At 44.8% G+C, this 19,926-nt stretch overlaps 1 protein-coding gene across 1 annotated transcript in view; it reads right to left on the bottom strand.

Moving 5' to 3' along the window:
* The window catches only part of mkln1 (muskelin 1, intracellular mediator containing kelch motifs), a 168,116-nt gene extending 148,497 nt beyond the window's left edge, over positions 1 to 19,619 (bottom strand). The window contains exons 1-2 of the mRNA XM_060903331.1: positions 19,531 to 19,619; positions 13,075 to 13,144 (exon numbers count right to left, since the gene is read on the bottom strand). Of these exons, the coding sequence (XP_060759314.1) occupies positions 13,075 to 13,144; positions 19,531 to 19,610 (150 nt within the window). The 5' untranslated portion in view covers positions 19,611 to 19,619. The remainder of the gene's footprint in view (positions 1 to 13,074; positions 13,145 to 19,530) is intronic.
* Positions 19,620 to 19,926: the final 307 nt, after the last annotated feature.

Below are 19,926 nucleotides of genomic sequence, written 5' to 3'. Positions count from 1 at the left end.
TGTACAGAGACATAAAACAATTAAAAGCAATGAAATAAATAAAACGGACAGTAGAACAGTTGTTTCGTTGTTTTTTTTTAAACAATTAGAAACAATAAAACAATAAATAAAAGCAAACCATAAAACACTAAAACGAGCAGAGTTTCATGCGGAGTTAAAGGCCAAGCAGTAAAAATGGGTTTTAAGACTGGTTTTCAAAATGGACAGTGAGGAGGCTTGCCTAATGTGCAATGGTAGCTCGTTCCATAATTTTGGAGCAGCAGTGGAGAAAGCTCTGTCCAAACGGAAGCTCAGAGGGGACCTCGGTACCTCCAGGAGCAGCAGATCAGCTGACCTAAGGCACCGAGCAGGAGCGTAGGGTTGAAGGAGCTCAGAGAGGTGGGGGGGGGACCATTTAAAGACTTAAATAAAAGAATCTTAAAATGGACTCTAAGGGTGTATTCAGACCAGGATGGTTCGATAGTTCACTTGCTTTGGTCCGAACCAAATGTTTTTTTTTATCTTTTCATTTTGGTGCGGTTCGCTTTCACACTGTACATTTTAGTAAGCGGACCAAAATCTGTCAACAAAGCCACGCACCCCGAGGTCGTTCAGCTATTGGTCAGAGACGACACGCGCACAAAGCGTTAAGTTCAAAAGTAGTCATGGAGGCTTTCCGTGTTGTTATTCTTTTTAATGTCATCAAAGCTATATGTTTTTTCCAGTTTTTACTGTTTTCACAATTGTGCGATTACTATGCTGTTGTACAAGTAATTTATCAACGACGACTTCAAAGGGCAAGGCGGCTACGGAGGATAGCGCTGATGAGCGCACGTCATGTTGTGACAGTTCTGGCTCTTCACGCAAGACGGAGGAGGTATGTGTCGGGATATTCGCCTTATCCATCGTAATAGATGAATTTCTTTTTTGCGTTGCTAGTGCCGCCACTTTTTGAAAGAATGTCCCTGATTTCAACGTAGGTCTGACGGAGTTTCTTCACTTTTAGCCGACATTGTTCTGGGGAGCGCGTGAACCCCTTCTCCTTCATTTTCTCACTGAATACAGCAAACACGTCGGCATTTTTGTGTGTTCTCTCCAAAAGCTCAGATATGTGGAGATCTGCCCATATATCCACAAGGGTGCGCGTTTCTTCCTCAGCCCACGTTTGCCCCCTACTCATTTTTTGTACTCTGTAGTCTAGCCTCCCACTGGTCTGAATGACTGAATGACTGTTGTAAGGTTCCCTTGACAACCGAAACAGTGTTTGCACTTTGCGGTGGAGTGTCAAGACTCTGTTTCCCATAATGCTCGACAAACGACGGAAGCTCCCGAGGTACAAAAAAGCAAAACTGTTAGATTAGGTCCGGTCTGCTTTCACACCTCCAAAAGAGCCGCACCAGGGTTCCTTTGGTCCGGACCGAGTCCGACCTTGCAGCTCGGTCTCGGTCCGCTTGTTTGGTCCGGACCAGAGTTCGGCGGTTTGTATTCAGACCAACCCAAAAGGTCCGGACCAAGGGAAATTTGGTTCGTTTGGTCCGGACCAAACAACATAGGTGTGAATACGCCCTAAAATGCACAGGCAGCCAGTGGAGGGAGGCCAGGATGGGAGTTATGTGCTCCTTCTTACGTGCTCCAGTTAAGCCTCGGTCACAACCGGCCGTACGTGCTCCTACAGCCGGTCTACGTGCAAAAAACGCAAGAAACGCACGGAGGGCGCACGTGTGACATGCTGATTTTCGAGCCGTAAACTGGTCGCAAACTGGCTACAGAGGTTCTTTGTCATGTCAAACTCACTCCACGGGCGCTTACATTTTTTTCAGGTTGCAAGACAAACTTACGGCCAACGTGCGTCTTCCTCCACGAAAAAAAAAAAAAAACGCAGCGATTTGGGAAACGCCAAAAATCGCACGGCCAAAAAATCGTACGTCCGGTTGTGACCTAGGCTTTAGGAGGCGAGCGGCTGCATTTTGCACCAGCTGGAGACGTGCGAGGGAGGACTGGCCGACTCCTTCGGACAAATACAGGACAGATCATCAAAACTTTTTCACTTTTTTCCTGGAAATTATGACGCGTAAAATTAAAATACTGGATCGGGGCCCGAAATGATTATTCCATCAACTATGGCAACAAGAAAGGTTGAAAAATCAAGCACTAAGGGTTCTTTAAAGCAGTGCCGCAGCCCACTATCCCCCCGCCCCCCAAGTTGAAGTTAATTTTTCACTTGCTGTAGAGTACAACTACTGGGTTGCCTCCGACTTCACATCTGTCTCATTAAGCTACGGTCACACTACAGCTCGCGATGCTTTGCGATGGGTTATCGATGAAAATGAGGCATTCTGGTGGTGATATACACGTGAGCTAAAGGCTGTGGTCACACAGCACGTGAACATTTGACTGTCGTGCCTTTGGTTGTGTGCGTGCTTGGGACCCGGTCATTACGGGAAACACCTGATACTGATTCGAGCGCAATCAGCACGTGCAGATACGGACGCTGTTTTCCCAGAGGCTTTGCAAAGCATTATCGTTATCAGCGTCATGTTTGTTTCTAGCCATGTTTATAACACTTTTTAAATATTCTGCTTTTGTAAATATCCCGCCTGCTAATAAACATTTCCTATCTTTAGATCCGTCTATCTTATAGTGTCCTGATCCTCAGATCTTTAACCCAGCCACATATAAAAAGTTCCACGCCTCCATGTTCTTCCAAGTTTTCATCTGTGTGTCCATGTAGAATGATGTCTGCAGCACCAGGTAGTCTGAGATGTCAGAGAACGCAACAGATGGATAATTTTCCAACTTGTAGGAAAAATCCTTCTTTGTTAGCGTGTAAGGATCAAATCCCATTGAGTGGTTTCTATATCCACGTCTTGGTTTTAATAACTGGCTTGTTTGCTGAACACAAACATGGCAATAAGTTCTTGTGTTAATGGACCAGACTCCACTTTTGGATCATTAATCCCTTTTGACTGAGAATGCCCTGCATGCGTGGTTTGGCTTCTGGCACATCCATACAGTTTTAAATACAATACCAACAATTAAAGAGTTTGTTTTTCTTGCATTTATTTAATTCCTGGACTCCCATCTGTAACAGGGAGTGATGTTGCATCCCATACAGTAGGTTATTAGACTTGAATAGAATAGATGAGCTAAAATAATTGGGGATCTTTTTCAATGGGCCCCGACTCGTTACAAGTATGAATAGGTGGGCCTTAAAGGAGTACGCCACCCCCAGGTGAAATTGAGTCAGTCCCTAGAGTTGGATGAGTGAGCCAAAGCGTTTTGTAGCCGACCCAGCCATTGTCCTGATCTAGAAACGCCCCGGTTAGCTTTAGCTTAGCGTAGTCGCTGTAATCCGGCGTGTCCAGCTAGCATTATCATTGCAAAAGTGAATCAAATAACTCAAGATTTTTTACAATTATTTCTCATGACCTGTCCATTCACATCGAGTACACATATCAATGCAAATTAACACGAAGGGATTTAAGTTACTAGACCAATTTATATCTGGAACTATTTTCGGCCACAGCACAGGCAAAGCACCGCTGCAGGCGCAAAGACACCACGCAGCACCACAACTTCCGTCAATACACCAGTGTTACCAGCATGTAGTTGCGGTAAGAGGAGAAGAGAAGAAATTGTAGTAAGGTTGTTACGCAAGTAGTTTGAAGTTAGTTTCACATCTACTGAGGAAAAATGGTTATTTGCTGTGTGAAGGGCTGCAATAACAAGCAGAGGATGTACACGAACATAATGTTTCACAGAATTCCAAAACCAGTGGAACGAAGAAATCTTTGGCTTGCAGCCCTCGGCATTCCTGCAACAACACCAGTGGATAAAATCAATCAATATTGGGGGTTTGCAATGAGCATTTCAAACCGGAGGACTACGAAGAAAAAATGCAGTATGCTACGAGAAAGGTGTTGCTACATCTGAAGGATACGGCCGTTCCATCCATTTTCAGTACAGAGGCAGAACAGAGTTCATCATCCATGCCTGTAAGTATAATTTCTATCCCTCCTTCCTTGGGTTATACATTGCTAACGTTATAACTGAAGCTTCCCGTTAGTCCGACTCACATTGTCGCTTCCAGTTTTATTGACCTGTCAGTGTCAGCCTAGTAGCAGAGAACTTAGTAGTCACGCTGGTGTATTGACGGAAGTTGTGGTGCTGCGTGGTGTCGCGTGGTGTCTTTGCGCCTGCAGCGGTGCTTTGCCTGTGCTGTGGCCGAAAATAGTTCCAGATATAAATTGGTCGAGTAAATCCCTTCGTGTTAATTTGCATTGATATGTGTACTCGCTGAGAATGTACAGGTCATGAGAAATAATTATAAAAAATCTTGAGTTATTTGATTCACTTTTGCAACGACATGCTAGCTGGACACGCCGGATTACAGCGACTACGCTAAGCTAAAGCTAACCGGGGCATTTCTAGATCAGGGCAATGGCTGGGTCGGCTACAAAACGCTTTGGCTCACTCATCCAACTCTAGGGATGCAGGGACTGACTCAATTTCACCTGGGGGTGGCGTACTCCTTTAAAGCAGAAAAGGTTGAGAACCCCTGCTGTAGAGAACCAAAAATGCATTACTCAAAAGAAGCTTCTCAGTCACTTCTCTGTATTCTTAAAGTGCATATTTTGGACCAATTTCACGGTTTTTTTTTATATATGAAAGCATGTCCCTTTACACACTCATCCAGAAGGGTAATTTTGCACAAGGCCATCTGTCTACAGCAGAAAAAAATAAAATAAAACGCGTCTGGAAAAATCCCAAGGGAGTCTGGAGCCAGATTCGTGACGTCACCTGCGGAAGCGCCAGCAGGCTGCGCGAGCTTTGCACGGTTTCAGTGCACAGCCTGTGTAGACCAAGCGCTCCCATTTCTCTCTCATTGTCCGGTCTTTTGGAAAACGATGAGTACTAATCCCATCAAGATTGGTGTTGCTACACCCTCCTACGATACATCTGTTAACCATTTTAATAATTACGCGATAACGTTGAAGAAATTTGCAGAAAACCACCAGGTCGTTTTCTCATAAACAAACCAGCGCTGACGTAGGATTCAGAAGGAGGCGTCCCGCACGCGACGTCACGAAAATCAGTGTTTGCCGGGAAATCCAAATGCCGAGTTTTTTCAGAGGCGGACCAATTCGCCTCAAATGGCTTGATTTCAACTGGATTTTTCTGGTATTGCGCAAGGTAAAAAAAAAAATTGCAGAGAATGCAGAATGTTACAGATATTTGACCAAAGTTTAACATAAAATAGGAGAATTACACTGATCTTGCTCCTGAATTTACCCGTGATACGCACTTTAAGCATGTAGCGCACCTTCAACTCAGAACTCCAAGTCCAACACCCACCTCGCCCTAGTTCTGACATCACAGGAAACATCGACTTTGCATTACTGCTTGATAAAACTCATTATTGCTACTTGATAAGTAGGTTTGTGTTGTGAAAACATGTTTTAGCAGCTTTGTGCGTATAGATTTGTAACAATTCCATCGATTTCCACCACTGGGTTTACTAACACAGAGATGCCTACCCCAAATTTTGAATTTCAGTATTCTTGAAAACATTTTTCAGTATTTTGGAATGACTTGCAGTAACATTAATTTATGCGCATTTCCATTATAAAGAGGTGTATATACCAATATGTTTAACATTTAAATTATTAAAAAGAACTGTTTTGTGTGTATTGAATAAACAAAACGCGAGCAGCCATCTCAACTGAATTTCCACCCAACAAATTTCTAGAGCATACAATACATCACACTTTTATAAATACAATAGTGTTCCCTGTTTGCAGACATTACGGTTGACTACCAATCATTGGTATTGAATGTAACTCCTCAAAAGTATTATATTATATTGCCTGGCAAAATGTTCTACCTGTTAACGGATTCTAATAAAATTTAAAAAAAATTCTTATTTCATGCCAAAGAGAGTCCGACATTGTTATCTTAATGTCCCAATATATAAATACTTCAGCATAATGCTTCAGAAGAGACACTGAATAAAATGACATTTATAATTGTATTTAAAACAGTGGAATGATCAATTTTTTGCCACAATCCCAACAACACTAATCATAAAATTCTGTTTTTGATCATACTACATGTACATTTGTACTTGCAACACTGAAAAGACTTTGAATTAAAGAAGTACAGCCAGTGTTTGATATTTCAGTGAATAAAAATCAGACATGTAAAAAGAAACTGAATAAGTTTAACTCACATTTCATGGCACCAATTGGCAAGTTCAACTCCAAGCACAGGTCAACCATCACCGCTTCAGCACGTGTCACGTTCCGTGTCTTTTCATCCACAGATTTCGTAAAAAACTGCTGGATACCCCCAGATTTACTTTCCGCCTGACTCGCCATTTCAGCATACTCCATATGGTTTTTTTGTAGTTGACATGCCGCCTGCAGTCATCGCGACCATGTTCAGTTCTACACAGTTTGCAGTGCGCGTATCCATTGCCCTTTTGACTGGGTGTAATGCACGGCCGTTCTACCGTATCGAAAATAGCGCGAACAAATGTGCGGAATCTGCGCATGTCACGCACAGCATGTGTGGTTGTCGTAAAAATAAATAGCCTGGCCGTGAATCACGCATGGATTGAAAAAGTCGCTTGGACATTTAAGAACAACTCACTGGAACTTTTTAAGACTTTATAATAATTCCGTACAGAATAACACTGTTTGCCGTAACATCGTATTTATGTAACTTTTCCGTACAAAATATGGCCAATCCGTACTAGTAGGCATCTCTGCTAACTAGGGCTGTAACGATATGCGTATCGAAATCAAAATCGCGATATGCAGAGCCACGATCCGTATCGCGATACAAGAAGGCAGAATCGCGGTACACCCTTTCAAACTTCTCCTCAGCCCAAAAACAGAGGCGCTTCCAAACTTCAATTTATGAATACTTTACTTTTTATTTAAATTACATTTTAAACTTACTTAAATTACTTTTATTTTTTTATATCTATTAGTAAGTCGTTTTTTCGCCGACCTGCGACAATCTTCTGCGAGTCACGCAACGTCCACACTCGCCACTGGCAGAGCATTCATTTCTTTTAAGCAGTCGCCATTCTGGTTGCGACGCGGGGAGCGAATCTGTAAACAAGCAGCTCATTGGCTGGCTAGGTGTGCCACAAGCCAATCACAATCACTTGACCGGAAAGGCATGCAGTGTTGCCAGATTGGGCAGGTTTAGGTGCTTTTTGGCTGGTTTTGAACATATGTTGGGGTGGAAAACGTTAGCAATATCTGGCAACACTGAAGGCATGTCTGCTTGGGCGGAAGCCTTCTGCGGCAGTTACATTTTGACACGCGAGCAATGTTTCACCATAAAAATTCCGTAATTTCCATCTGTTTTCCGCGATCACAGAAAATCATTGGCCCTATGAGAGTGAGACAGTGAGAGAGCCACCCCCATACCCCCCCCCAAAAAAATCTTAACGGATTTACACGATTTGGAAAAATGACTTTTTCAGAACCGAAAAAAACAGAGCTTCCGGCTCAACAGTATTATTTTGAGAAATAAAACAGTCTTTGGATATACATGTGTTCATTTTTGCATACATATTACTCATTCTCTGCACGAATCGAATCGTGAGTTGGGTGTATCGTTACAGCCCTACTGCTAACACAATAAAACCATTGAAACAATCTTTATATGAGTAAAGATGAAACTCGTACATCGTTTCGAGTCACTATTCATGCAGAAATAGTTTGCATACAGTAGGTCTCCTTAATATGCTAATGAAATTCATACAAGTATGACCTTACTCTGGACGGACATCCATATTTTCTGAGTCAAAGCACCGGAACGCGTTTGGTCAGAACTGGGGCAAACGGATTTACTTGAATACAATGGATAGCAGCAGAACATTAAGTGGAATATTTAAACAACATTGGCTGTTTTTTTTTGCGTGGTATATCAGATATATTCCATTCAGCTACTCGTCTTCGACTCATTCAGTATCATGCTAGCTGAATGGAATACATCTGATATACCACGCAAAAAATAGCCAGCCATCATTATCATCAGTATTGTTATACATGCACATTCCTTTCGAGTGTTCAGCACGTCTTTCGCTTTCAAAATTCTCTCAAAATCTTCCGTATTTAACGACTCAAACCTGGCGGCCATGTTTGTTTGCAAATTGTCACAGTCGCTCGCTAGTGCGGAAGTTTTACGTCTCGGATGTGTGACGTCATGTTGCCTTGACAACCATGCAATATCGTAAACCGTATTCAACGCTCGTTCTCCATTGCGTAGTGATGTAATACACATAGGATAAGCGATACGCTAACAATATTGCATGCTATCAAACCAAACGAATGAAACCTGCTAGAGAGGAATAGAACACGGTTTTATTCCATCAAAAGAGTGTCCTGTATGTATAATAATCCAGAATACTGATCAAACATAAGCCTCGGTCACAACCGGCCGTACGTGCTCCTATGGCCGGTCTATGTGCAAAAAACGCAAGAAACGCACGGAGGGCGCGCATGTGACGTGCTGATTTTCGAGCCGTAGACCGGCCGCAGAGGTTCTTTGTCATGTCAAACAAACTCCACGGGCTCTTACGTTTTTTTCAGGTTGCAAGACAAACTTACGGCCAACGTGCGTCTTTCTCCACAAGCAAAAAAAAAAAAAAAATGCAGCGATTTGGGAAACGCCTAAAAAATCGTACGTCCGGTTGTGACCTAGGCTTTAACTTAATGTGGGTTGTTTTACAATCAGGGTACGCAAGCTAAAAGTCACATTTAACACTTATCTTCAATATCAAAAGGCTTGACTACATAAACTTGGTTGTTTATTGTAGCCCTGTGATAGCTCTGATTACCATGCAAAAAAAATTTTAGTGATAAGGCCAAAAAAAAAAAAAGTGTGTGTGTTTCCGGTTACGTAGATTTCAAAACTAGGGTCGGTAGGCAGGCTTTTTTTTTTTTGAAATTTTTTTTTTTCAAGATGGCTGCCATAACCTATATTTAGACAGGAATAATTTCACAAAATATAATGAATTTCTTTGCAGGTCACCTGAGTTACCACCTTCTGATGAATCTGATGCAGCATGAGACACCTTTTAACATGAATTTTTCTGTAAATATAACAGCTCAATACACCATGAGAGAGAGAGAGAGAGAGAGAGAGAGAGCAGCTCCGCCCCTTTCTGCTCACTGAGTGCAGCTCGTCGCCTTGGTAACGGTGCAGGGAAAAGATGCAATATAACAAGCAAAGAGCGCTTTTTCTCTCTCAGAGTTCCCTCTCCTCGAACAACGCTGATTTACACGGAAACGAAAGGAGCTATTCACAAAATTCTTTCACATTGAGTGCTACAAGGCTCCCATGAACACATTAATGTATTTTTTTTTGTCCCTAGTGTAAAAAATGTGGACACTAGAGCGAGTTAAAAACAAGTGACTTTTCTGATTTTGCAGTAAAAGCGCTGCCACGTTTATAATGCGAGTCTATGGGAGAGCGCGGCTGTCCTCTCCTTACTTTCAGGCTTCTCATTCAAAAACTGTAAATCCTATCGCTCAGGGAGACACTTGTCTTGATTCACACAATGTGTGACTACAACTTTTGAGAAAATTGTGTGTGTAGAGTGAAAATTGTGGCTGAGAAAACAGTTTAAATGAGAAAGCGAGAGCTTTTTTTTCAAGCTGCCTACACTCTAAACTCCTCAGCCGGCGCTTGTGGAAAGCCCTGATTTTCCCAGTGAGTGACAAAAACTTCCGTTTCACGTGGTTGGGTTATATGTAAAAGTCGCGACTGGGAAAAAAACGAAAAAAAAGTTTAGGGTTGGGCGGTACGGATTAGGGTCGGGCGGTACAGATTAGGGTCAGTCGGGTAACCGGAAACACACTTTTTTTTTTTTTTTGGCCTAACGTTATTTTTGGTGAATGTATGGCAATATGTCATATTTAGCAAAATTACTCGTGTCCTTTAGAAAAAGTGCTTTTTGACCACAGGTAGCTCCAAAAGGGATGCACTTAAATCATTCTTTATACCATAAAACACATATTTGGTTCCATATCATTGGAAACATAGTTAAGTTTTAATGTTGAATGCCAGTAAGTTTTCAGACTATTTTGATCAAATTAGTATGGAATTGTGTCAAAAAAAAATGTCCTCTCCGAGACAGCTAATTTTTCAATATAAAATAACATATCTAAAATGATTATTTTCATCCTAAAATGTGGTCAAGATATTGGGACATAAATATTAGAGACAACTAACACAAAGCTTATATTTAAAAGCACTATGGAAGTAGTGGATTCTGAATTGTCAAAAAAAAAAATGTCCTCTCCGAGAATCACTTCATTTGTTTCTCCCAGCCCTGCTTAAAGCGACACTTAATCTTGTTATAATACAAACTATTACACATGCCTATCTGTTCTTTAACTTGTCCTTCACTTAAAAACTGGTACAAGAACCAGTTTGAATCAATTTGAATTTTGGACCCCTGTGACCAGTGATGGGAATAACGGCGTTAGAAATAAACGGCGTTACTAACGGCGTTACTTTTTTTAGTAACGAGTAATCTAACTAATTACATCGTTATAACGCCGTTCCCGTTACTTACAATAAAATACTATGCGTTACTTGATTAAAGCTGTTCTCATCTGGCACGCCGCTCGTTCAGCCTTTCTTTACTCTGCTTTCGGGCGGCGAGACACGAGACAACGGCACAGTAAGCCAATCAGAGTAGATTTGGACAAGATACGTAGGTAGGCCACGCCTACTGCGCGCTCTTTCAATCGGAAGACACGGCGATGGCGAGCGGTCAGCCCAACACTGTGCTTTCACATTGGAAATACAGCCATTACTTTTCATTACTTTAAATAAAAGGCAAGAGTGTTTACGTGCAATGCACATTATGTCGAGGAACAAAGCGTTTGTCCTCGTCAGTGGCCAGTAATTAGTAACAATTTTAATAACTACAAAAATATATTACATTTGATAGATGTCTTATCTCACACTGTCCCACAAAAATAGTAATATAGTGTAAGCAACATGACTAATTGGTTCTGTTAAGTGTCCATTTCAATCATTAAACACATTTAACATTTACTTTTATTATGATTACAATAATTGAATTTGATTTTTTTTTGAGGGGGAACAAAATGTAACGGAATAATTACTTTCCCTGGTAATTAGTTACTTTTATGACAAAGTAACTCCGTTACTAACTCAGTTACTTTTTGGGAAAAGTAACTAGTAACTATAATTACTTTTTGAAAGTAACGTGCCCAACACTGCCTGTGACACAAACTTTGTACCCTGACTGTAAAACATTCTAAAATGGTGTTATAGAATCATAACACCGGCCACTGGCAAAGTTATCATAAGTACCAGGATGTTTTTGGGTTGTTGTTTTTTTCCATTTGTTGCCAACGAAGAAAGTGAGCCTGCAGCCGCCGAGAAAGAGAGAAAAAAAAATCTGCACCCAGCATCTTTTCTCAGAGAACGCCGCCTTTTTTAATGTGGCCGCTCCGAGTGCTTCCAGCTGAAAATCTTGGAACTTTTTAGAAAGGTGCTGGTGTCCTATAACTGTCGCTCCTTTTCAGGCGACCAATCGTATGGGCAGGATTCATCACCCTGGCAACTAAGTAAATGGAGGAGAAGCTCGTTCGGACCGTTTCAGTCTATCCTGAGCTGTATGATATGCAAGAATAGCATACATAAATCGACTAGCATCGACTCGTTGCTTATCATCATACAACGGTGATTAGAGTGGCGATGTGTTAATATATTGTAGTCATAGAAACAAAACAGCATGGGAGCGCTTTTTTGATAAAGCGCTGAGATGACGTGCACCCCAGCATGAAATGGACACGCGCCTTACGAGCCAGGATTACAGACTTGCAGCTTTAATATAAGGGTCTTTACAACCAAAGTTGGGTGAACAGAATTACTGTACATCGTACGTGCGCTCCACCACAGTTCTTTAAAGTGGTTTTCCAGGCCTTTAGGTGTTCCTGAGCTCGCCGGTGTTTTCTTTCTTTACAAGAGTTCACCAGATAGCTGATTTGGCCACATCCAAGGTCTTTCTCTCTCTCCTTGATGGGTTTGTTTTGAATTTTCAGTCTAAAGGCCAATTTATGCTGACAACCCAGTCTTCGCAGACAGCGTCTGCGTAGCCCCCCCACCTTCGCAGACGCTCTGCGCGCACCTCCCAAAAATTGTGACCACCGCAGACAGCCTCGCAGACAAGAGGGCTCTGATCGGTCCACTCTACACGCACTTCCGCTTCCCTACTTTCCCGGTTTGGTTTGTTTTCATGACTGCCATTTTTAAAAACATGAGCGAAGATGGAGCAGCACGAAGAGCGGTTGATCGAGGAAGTACATACATCTATACGACTCCAGTTCTAGTCATTATAAGGACAGCGGTGTTGAATGACCTGTTGCTCAGTAACCGGAAGATAAACACTCCGCTAACCACACCCACCAACTACTCCTAGCGATTTCGTGACTTCGCGCCCCCTTGCGTTGTGGCGGTGAATAACATCGCGCACGCCTATACTCCCCGCTCAACGATAAATTACAACTGTCTGCGAAAAGCTATCTGCGAAAGCCTTGTCGCAAGAGCATGCAGAGGCCTTAATGATGGCTTGCTTCACTGGTAGTGACAACTCTTTAGACTTCATTTTGAACGTTAACAACAAGATTCCAAATGCACATACCTCACCTGAAATCAACTCTAGACCTTTTGAACTGCTCACTTTAAGAGACGTAACAAGAGAACACCACACACCATTAAACAGAAACACTGACCAATTATTTTTGGTGCTTTAAAAATGAAGGAGATATTGATGATATAATTTCAACTCCCATATACTGTAGTTTAAAAAAAAAAACATAACGTCAATGTCCAAATATGTTTGGATCTGACTGTACATAGAGAGATAACCAGCAACTAAAAAGCGATGTTTCAAAAAACAGTTAATGCAATACAGATATTTAACATTAACGTTAAGATAAATATGATCCAGATATCAAAATGTATTAAGCTAATCTACAAGACATAGGGACTATTTGAATGGACCAGCCGATAGGACATGGTACAAATACACACCTGTGGAGGGTAATTGCTTTCTGATGACCATCTGGAAGACTGGTCATTGGGTTTATCAACCAAAATGTTCCTGCAAGCAAAAACAAGCACAATACACATCACACACTTTTCCACTCACGCATTGCTTTGCATCATTCAAGTAAAAAAAATAATAAAATCACTAAATTTCAATGAAAATAATAATGCATTGATAGTGGCTACCAATACTGGTATGATTACTATGTTACATTGACATTTGTTTTATTTCAAAAAATATTCGACCTGCATTTATTGTGCTCTACCTAGGATGTAATATAACCTAAACTTGTACACTCGACATAGCATACGACATTCAACCAGATGGGAAAAAGCATCATTCACTCTGCTGAGAGGACAACTGGCTGCAACCTTCCATCTCTTCAGGACCGTGCACGAGTCCAGGACCCCTCGGGGAGGGCGGGAAGGACAGCGCACGAGTCCAGGACCCCTCGGGGAGGGCGGGAAGGACCGCGCACGAGTCCAGGACCCCTCGGGGAGGGCGGGAAGGACCGCGCACGAGTCCAGGACCCCTCGGGGAGGGCGGGAAGGACCGCGCACGAGTCCAGGACCCCTCGGGGAGAGCGGGAAGGACCGCGCACGAGTCCAGGACCCCTCGGGGAGGGCGGGAAGGACCGCGCACGAGTCCAGGACCCCTCGGGGAGGGCGGGAAGGACCGCGCACGAGTCCAGGACCCCTCGGGGAGGGCGGGAAGGACCGCGCACGAGTCCAGGAACCTCGAGAAGAGCGGAAAGGATCGCGTACGAGTCCAGGAACCTCGAGGAGGGCGGGAAGGGCCGCGCACGAGTCCAGGAACCTCGAGGACGGCGGGAAGGGCCGGGCACGAGTCCAGGACCCCTCGGGGAGGGCGGGAAGGGCCGCGCACGAGTCCAGGACCCCTCGGGGAGGGCGGGAAGGACCGCGCACGAGTCCAGGACCCCTCGGGGAGGGCGGGAAGGGCCGCGCACGAGTCCAGGACCCCTCGGGGAGGGCGGGAAGGACCGCGCACGAGTCCAGGAACCTCGAGAAGAGCGGAAAGGATCGCGTACGAGTCCAGGAACCTCGAGGAGGGCGGGAAGGGCCGCGCACGAGTCCAGGAACCTCGAGGACGGCGGGAAAGACCGCGCACGAGTCCAGGACCCCTCGGGGAGGGCGGGAAGGACCGCGCACGAGTCCAGGACCCCTCGGGGAGGGCGGGAAGGGTCGCGCACGAGTCCAGGACCCCTCGGGGAGGGCGGGAAGGACCGCGCACGAGTCCAGGACCCCTCGGGGAGGGCGGGAAGGACCGCGCACGAGTCCAGGAACCACGAGAAGAGCGGAAAGGATCGCGTACGAGTCCAGGAACCTCGAGGAGGGCGGGAAGGGCCGCGCACGAGTCCAGGAACCTCGAGGACGGCGGGAAAGACCGCGCACGAGTCCAGGACCCCTCGGGGAGGGCGGGAAGGACCGCGCACGAGTCCAGGACCCCTCGGGGAGGGCGGGAAGGACCGCGCACGAGTCCAGGACCCCTCGGGGAGGGCGGGAAGGACTGCGCACGAGTCCAGGACCCCTCGGGGAGGGCGGGAAGGACCGCGCACGAGTCCAGGAACCTCGAGAAGGGCGGAAAGGATCGCGTACGAGTCCAGGAACCTCGAGGAGGACGGGAAAGACCGCGCACGAGTCCAGGACCCCTCGGGGAGGGCGGGGAGGACCGCGCACGAGTCCAGGACCCCTCGGGGAGGGCGGGGAGGACCGCGCACGAGTCCAGGACCCCTCGGGGAGGGCGGGGAGGACCGCGCACGAGTCCAGGACCCCTCGGGGAGGGCGGGAAGGACCGCGCACGAGTCCAGGACCCCTCGGGGAGGGCGGGAAGGACCGCGCACGAGTCCAGGACCCCTCGGGGAGGGCGGGAAGGACCGCGCACGAGTCCAGGACCCCTCGGGGAGGGCGGGAAGGACCGCGCACGAGTCCAGGACCCCTCGGGGAGGGCGGGAAGGACCGCGCACGAGTCCAGGAACCTCGAGAAGAGCGGAAAGGATCGCGTACGAGTCCAGGAACCTCGAGGAGGGCGGGAAGGGCCGCGCACGAGTCCAGGAACCTCGAGGACGGCGGGAAGGGCCGGGCACGAGTCCAGGACCCCTCGGGGAGGGCGGGGAGGACCGCGCACGAGTCCAGGACCCCTCGGGGAGGGCGGGGAGGACCGCGCACGAGTCCAGGACCCCTCGGGGAGGGCGGGAAGGACCGCGCACGAGTCCAGGACCCCTCGGGGAGGGCGGGAAGGACCGCGCACGAGTCCAGGACCCCTCGGGGAGGGCGGGAAGGACCGCGCACGAGTCCAGGACCCCTCGGGGAGGGCGGGAAGGACCGCGCACGAGTCCAGGACCCCTCGGGGAGGGCGGGAAGGACCGCGCACGAGTCCAGGACCCCTCGGGGAGGGCGGGAAGGACCGCGCACGAGTCCAGGACCCCTCGGGGAGGGCGGGAAGGACCGCGCACGAGTCCAGGACCCCTCGGGGAGGGCGGGAAGGACAGCGCACGAGTCCAGGACCCCTCGGGGAGGGCGGGAAGGACCGCGCACGAGTCCAGGACCCCTCGGGGAGGGCGGGAAGGACCGCGCACGAGTCCAGGACCCCTCGGGGAGGGCGGGAAGGACCGCGCACGAGTCCAGGACCCCTCGGGGAGAGCGGGAAGGACCGCGCACGAGTCCAGGACCCCTCGGGGAGGGCGGGAAGGACCGCGCACGAGTCCAGGAACCTCGAGAAGAGCGGAAAGGATCGCGCACGAGTCCAGGAACCTCGAGGAGGGCGGGAAGGGCCGCGCACGAGTCCAGGAACCTCGAGGAGGGCGGGAAGGGCCGCGCACGAGTCCAGGAACCTCGAGGAGGGCGGGAAGGGCCGCGCACGAGTCCAGGAACCTCGAGGAGGGCGGGAAGGGCCGCGCACGAGTCCAGGAACCTCGAGGAGGGCGGGAAGGGCCGCGCACGAGTCCAGGAACCTCGAGGAGAGCGGGAAGGGCCGCGCACGAGTCCAGGAACCTCGAGGAGGGCGGGAAGGGCCGCGCACGAGTCCAGGAACCTCGAGGAGGGCGGGAAGGGCCGCGCACGAGTCCAGGAACCTCGAGGAGAGCGGGAAGGGCCGCGCACGAGTCCAGGAACCTCGAGGAGGGCGGAAAGGATCGCGTACGAGTCCAGGAACCTCGAGGAGGGCGGAAAGGATCGCGCACGAGTCCAGGAACCTCGAGGAGGGCGGAAAGGATCGCGCACGAGTCCAGGAACCTCGAGGAGGGCGGAAAGGATCGCGTACGAGTCCAGGAACCTCGAGGAGGGCGGAAAGGATCGCGTACGAGTCCAGGAACCTCGAGGAGGGCGGAAAGAATTGCGTACGAGTCCAGGAACCTCGAGGAGGGTGGAAAGGATCGTGGCCAACCCCTCTCACCCCAGACACAACCTTTCTGAGTCACTTCCCTCTGGTATGAGGTTGTGATCCATTAGAACCAAAACCTCATGCCACAAGGCCAGCTTTTTCCTCCCACTGCAGCTGGACTCCTCAATAAGGTCATAGACTTTCACTGACACTGAATTCTAATCTCTCACTCTCATTCTGCAAAATAAATGTACTTCTTTTCTGAACTGCGCTTTTGCACATTTCATGCATCCTCATCCTATGAACTTTTAACTCACATTCCGGTACACACCGTACAGCTTGGTGATTTATTTAACCCCATTGCACATATTGTCTTCTTCTAACAGATTCAGGTCATGACTTCAGCATTTTCATCCTGTGACTGATCTTTGCACATTACAGACACTGCACAGCTTGGACTTCAAAACATGCCATGTAGATTCTCCTTAAAATAGGTCTGTTTTCCAAAGTTCTACATTTTAGACTGCTTTTTTTTTTTAATTCTATTTATAGAACTACTCTTATTCATTGTTACATTCTTATACCTTAACTGCTCAAGCACCAACCACCAAAGCGAATTCCTTGCATGTGAGAACAGACTCGGCAATCAACTCGATTCTGGTTTCTCGTCACGGAGCGAACAACTAGTGAGCGCGATTTGTGGAGAAACTCAAGTTTCAAGCTCAGTTAGCTTTCAGCCTGCATTCATTACTCTCAACGCGAAACATTAGCTTGAACTTTCCCTGAAGGAAGCCTGCTTGTGAACTTGCCCGATATGCTTAGCGAGCGGTCAGTTTTCACCCCACATTAGGGTTATGACTGTGAAAGTGTTTTCAAAATTTCTACTTTCCTGATGTTGCATTTGGTGAACTTTTACTCATACATTACTTTTTTTGAAGTTATTTTTATTGGGTCATGCAAAAACCTCCCGCACCCAACATATCACTTCACTTTTGATAAATACATGTGTATTAAATAAATAAATCATGATTATAAAATAAATTCATTCCAAGATGTGTAAAGTACTTTTATATAACAATAAATTGCTTAACAATTGTTGTAATAATCATTATAATTGTTAATTATAAGCACCTTCGTATATTAGGGATATAAAGCTCAGCTTTTAAAAGTATTTTCAGACAACTGTTAAATATAATTCCAAAATTATACAAATATTCCACTTCATCCCTCTATCAATTCCTTAATAAAAAATCATTAACAATTATAATTATTAAAACAATTGTTAAGCAATTTATTGTTATATAAAAGTACTTTACACATCTTTTCACAACTTTATTAAAATTCATTGTTAAAAATTTAATTTACTATATGAGTGATTCCACGCTTATGGGTACTGAAATGGGGACATGAACTTATTTTTAAAAATTCACCTAAAACCATTTCTTTTTTTACCATCAGGTCACAAAACATGTAATCTTTAATGAATGATATGTTAAAAGATAACTTTAATTTTCTGAGATGTAATAAAAACATATTTATATGCCAAAGTCAGAACGTAACAGAAGTGTTGTGGACATATATATTCTCAATTTTAACAATGTAGAATTACTTTTTGAAACATAGGAAGGTGATGTTTTAGCAAATATAATTAATAAACATGTGTAGTAGAATAAACATACACATTCTTTCAATGAATGAATGAATGAATGAATGAATTTATTTATTTCGAACATGTATAAAAATGTATGTAACTATTTGTACATACAAAAGAAAGAAAATGAAAAAAGTGACAAAAAAAAGAATAAATAAAATAAAGAGCTAATACATTACAATACACCGCACATTGTTCGAAAAAGGAGTGGGAAGAAGTACAATACTTTTTTTTTTAATTTCCCACCCCTTTTTAACTACCCCGAAATCCAAACTACATTAATACACCTATAAAAATATATACCATATATACACTTCATGATTATCCATATAAATTTATAATTACAAAATCAATAAGATTAACATGGTATATAGCTAGATTGTAATTAATTTGTAACAGACGCGAGATGGACAATCGTAACAGAAGTAATGTAACAGACATCATTTTGGAACTCATAGGCTTGACTTTGGCATATAAATATGTTTTTATTCCATCTCAGAAAATTAAAGTTATCTTTTAACATATCATTCATTAAAGATTACATGTTTTGTGACCTGATGGTAAAAAAAGAAATGGTTTTAGGTGAATAAGTTCATGTCCCCATTTCAGTACCCATAAGCGTGGAATCACTCATATTATATATATATATATATATATATATATATATATATATATATATATATATAAAAACTCTTAAGACTTAAAAACGCCATATTTACAAAGACCAAAGAAAAAAAATGATAAAATAAAGAACACATCTTTACACATCTTTCAATGAATTTAAAGATGTAAAGAACACATCTTTCAATGAATTTATTTTATAATCATGATTTATTTATTTAATACACATGTATTTATCAAAAGTGAGGTGATATGTTGGGTACGGGAGGTTTTTGCATGACCCAATAAAAATAACTTCAACAAAGTAATATATGAGTAAAAGTTCACCAAATGCAACATCAGGAAAGTAGAAATTTTGAAAACACTTTCACAATCATAACCCTACCCCACATATCACACATAACAGATGTTAACAACAAACGCGGATAATATATGAACTAGCCGCGTTAATAATATTTTCTGCACACAACACAGGTTGACTAGCTAGCAAGTTAGCTAGCTAGCTAGCTAGCTACCATGACTGCATGTGTAGTGAGCGAGTTAGCGAGTAGGCTAATCATTTAGCCACACTCGTAGTCAGCTTCCTAGCAGTGTCACTATTTTAGTCTAAAGTTCGCGCTGAGCTGAAAAATGTACTATTTTACCATAAGTCGATCAGTGACCATGCTAAGCTAAGCTAAACACCGTTAGCTTGTCCCCCAGCTGACTTGCAAATAACACTCGTTAGCGATTAATTAGAGCACTTGGCCCGTTTTTATCCGGCTGAACCCGAGCTTCAGAGTGTGACAGAACTGAGGAAGTCGCTCTAGTGTTTCGTGGCATTACTCACTCGGGTAAATATGTCGAGGAGTATGAACTCCATTTATAAACAGTGTAGGAAAGCACTCTGCTCTCAGGAGCCACCGCCATCTTGTTGGAGCACAAACAACAAGCTGCGCGCGTCGCGTGCACGAGCATCCTGTGGGCGTGGCGACGTCTTAAAGTGACCGGCCGCCTTTTCGGCAAAAGAGAAATAACGCTATGAATATTAACATTAAGACCTGTTAGAAATTTATCAATAATGAAGTGAGAGTATTTTAGATCAACACAATGTCGGAATTAATTGTAACTGAATGACTCGTTTTTTTTTTTTAATTATGACCCCTGATTTTACGACATGGGGGCGTGTCAATAACAATCACAAATCATGGCGGCCACCAAGATGAGTATAATGTTTACAGCTGAC

This window comes from Neoarius graeffei, chromosome 21, assembly GCF_027579695.1.
Source record: "Neoarius graeffei isolate fNeoGra1 chromosome 21, fNeoGra1.pri, whole genome shotgun sequence".
In the NCBI taxonomy this organism is placed as follows: domain Eukaryota; kingdom Metazoa; phylum Chordata; class Actinopteri; order Siluriformes; family Ariidae; genus Neoarius; species Neoarius graeffei.
The sequence above is the reverse complement of the archived record's forward strand: the minus strand, read 5'-3'. Positions and strand labels throughout refer to the sequence as shown.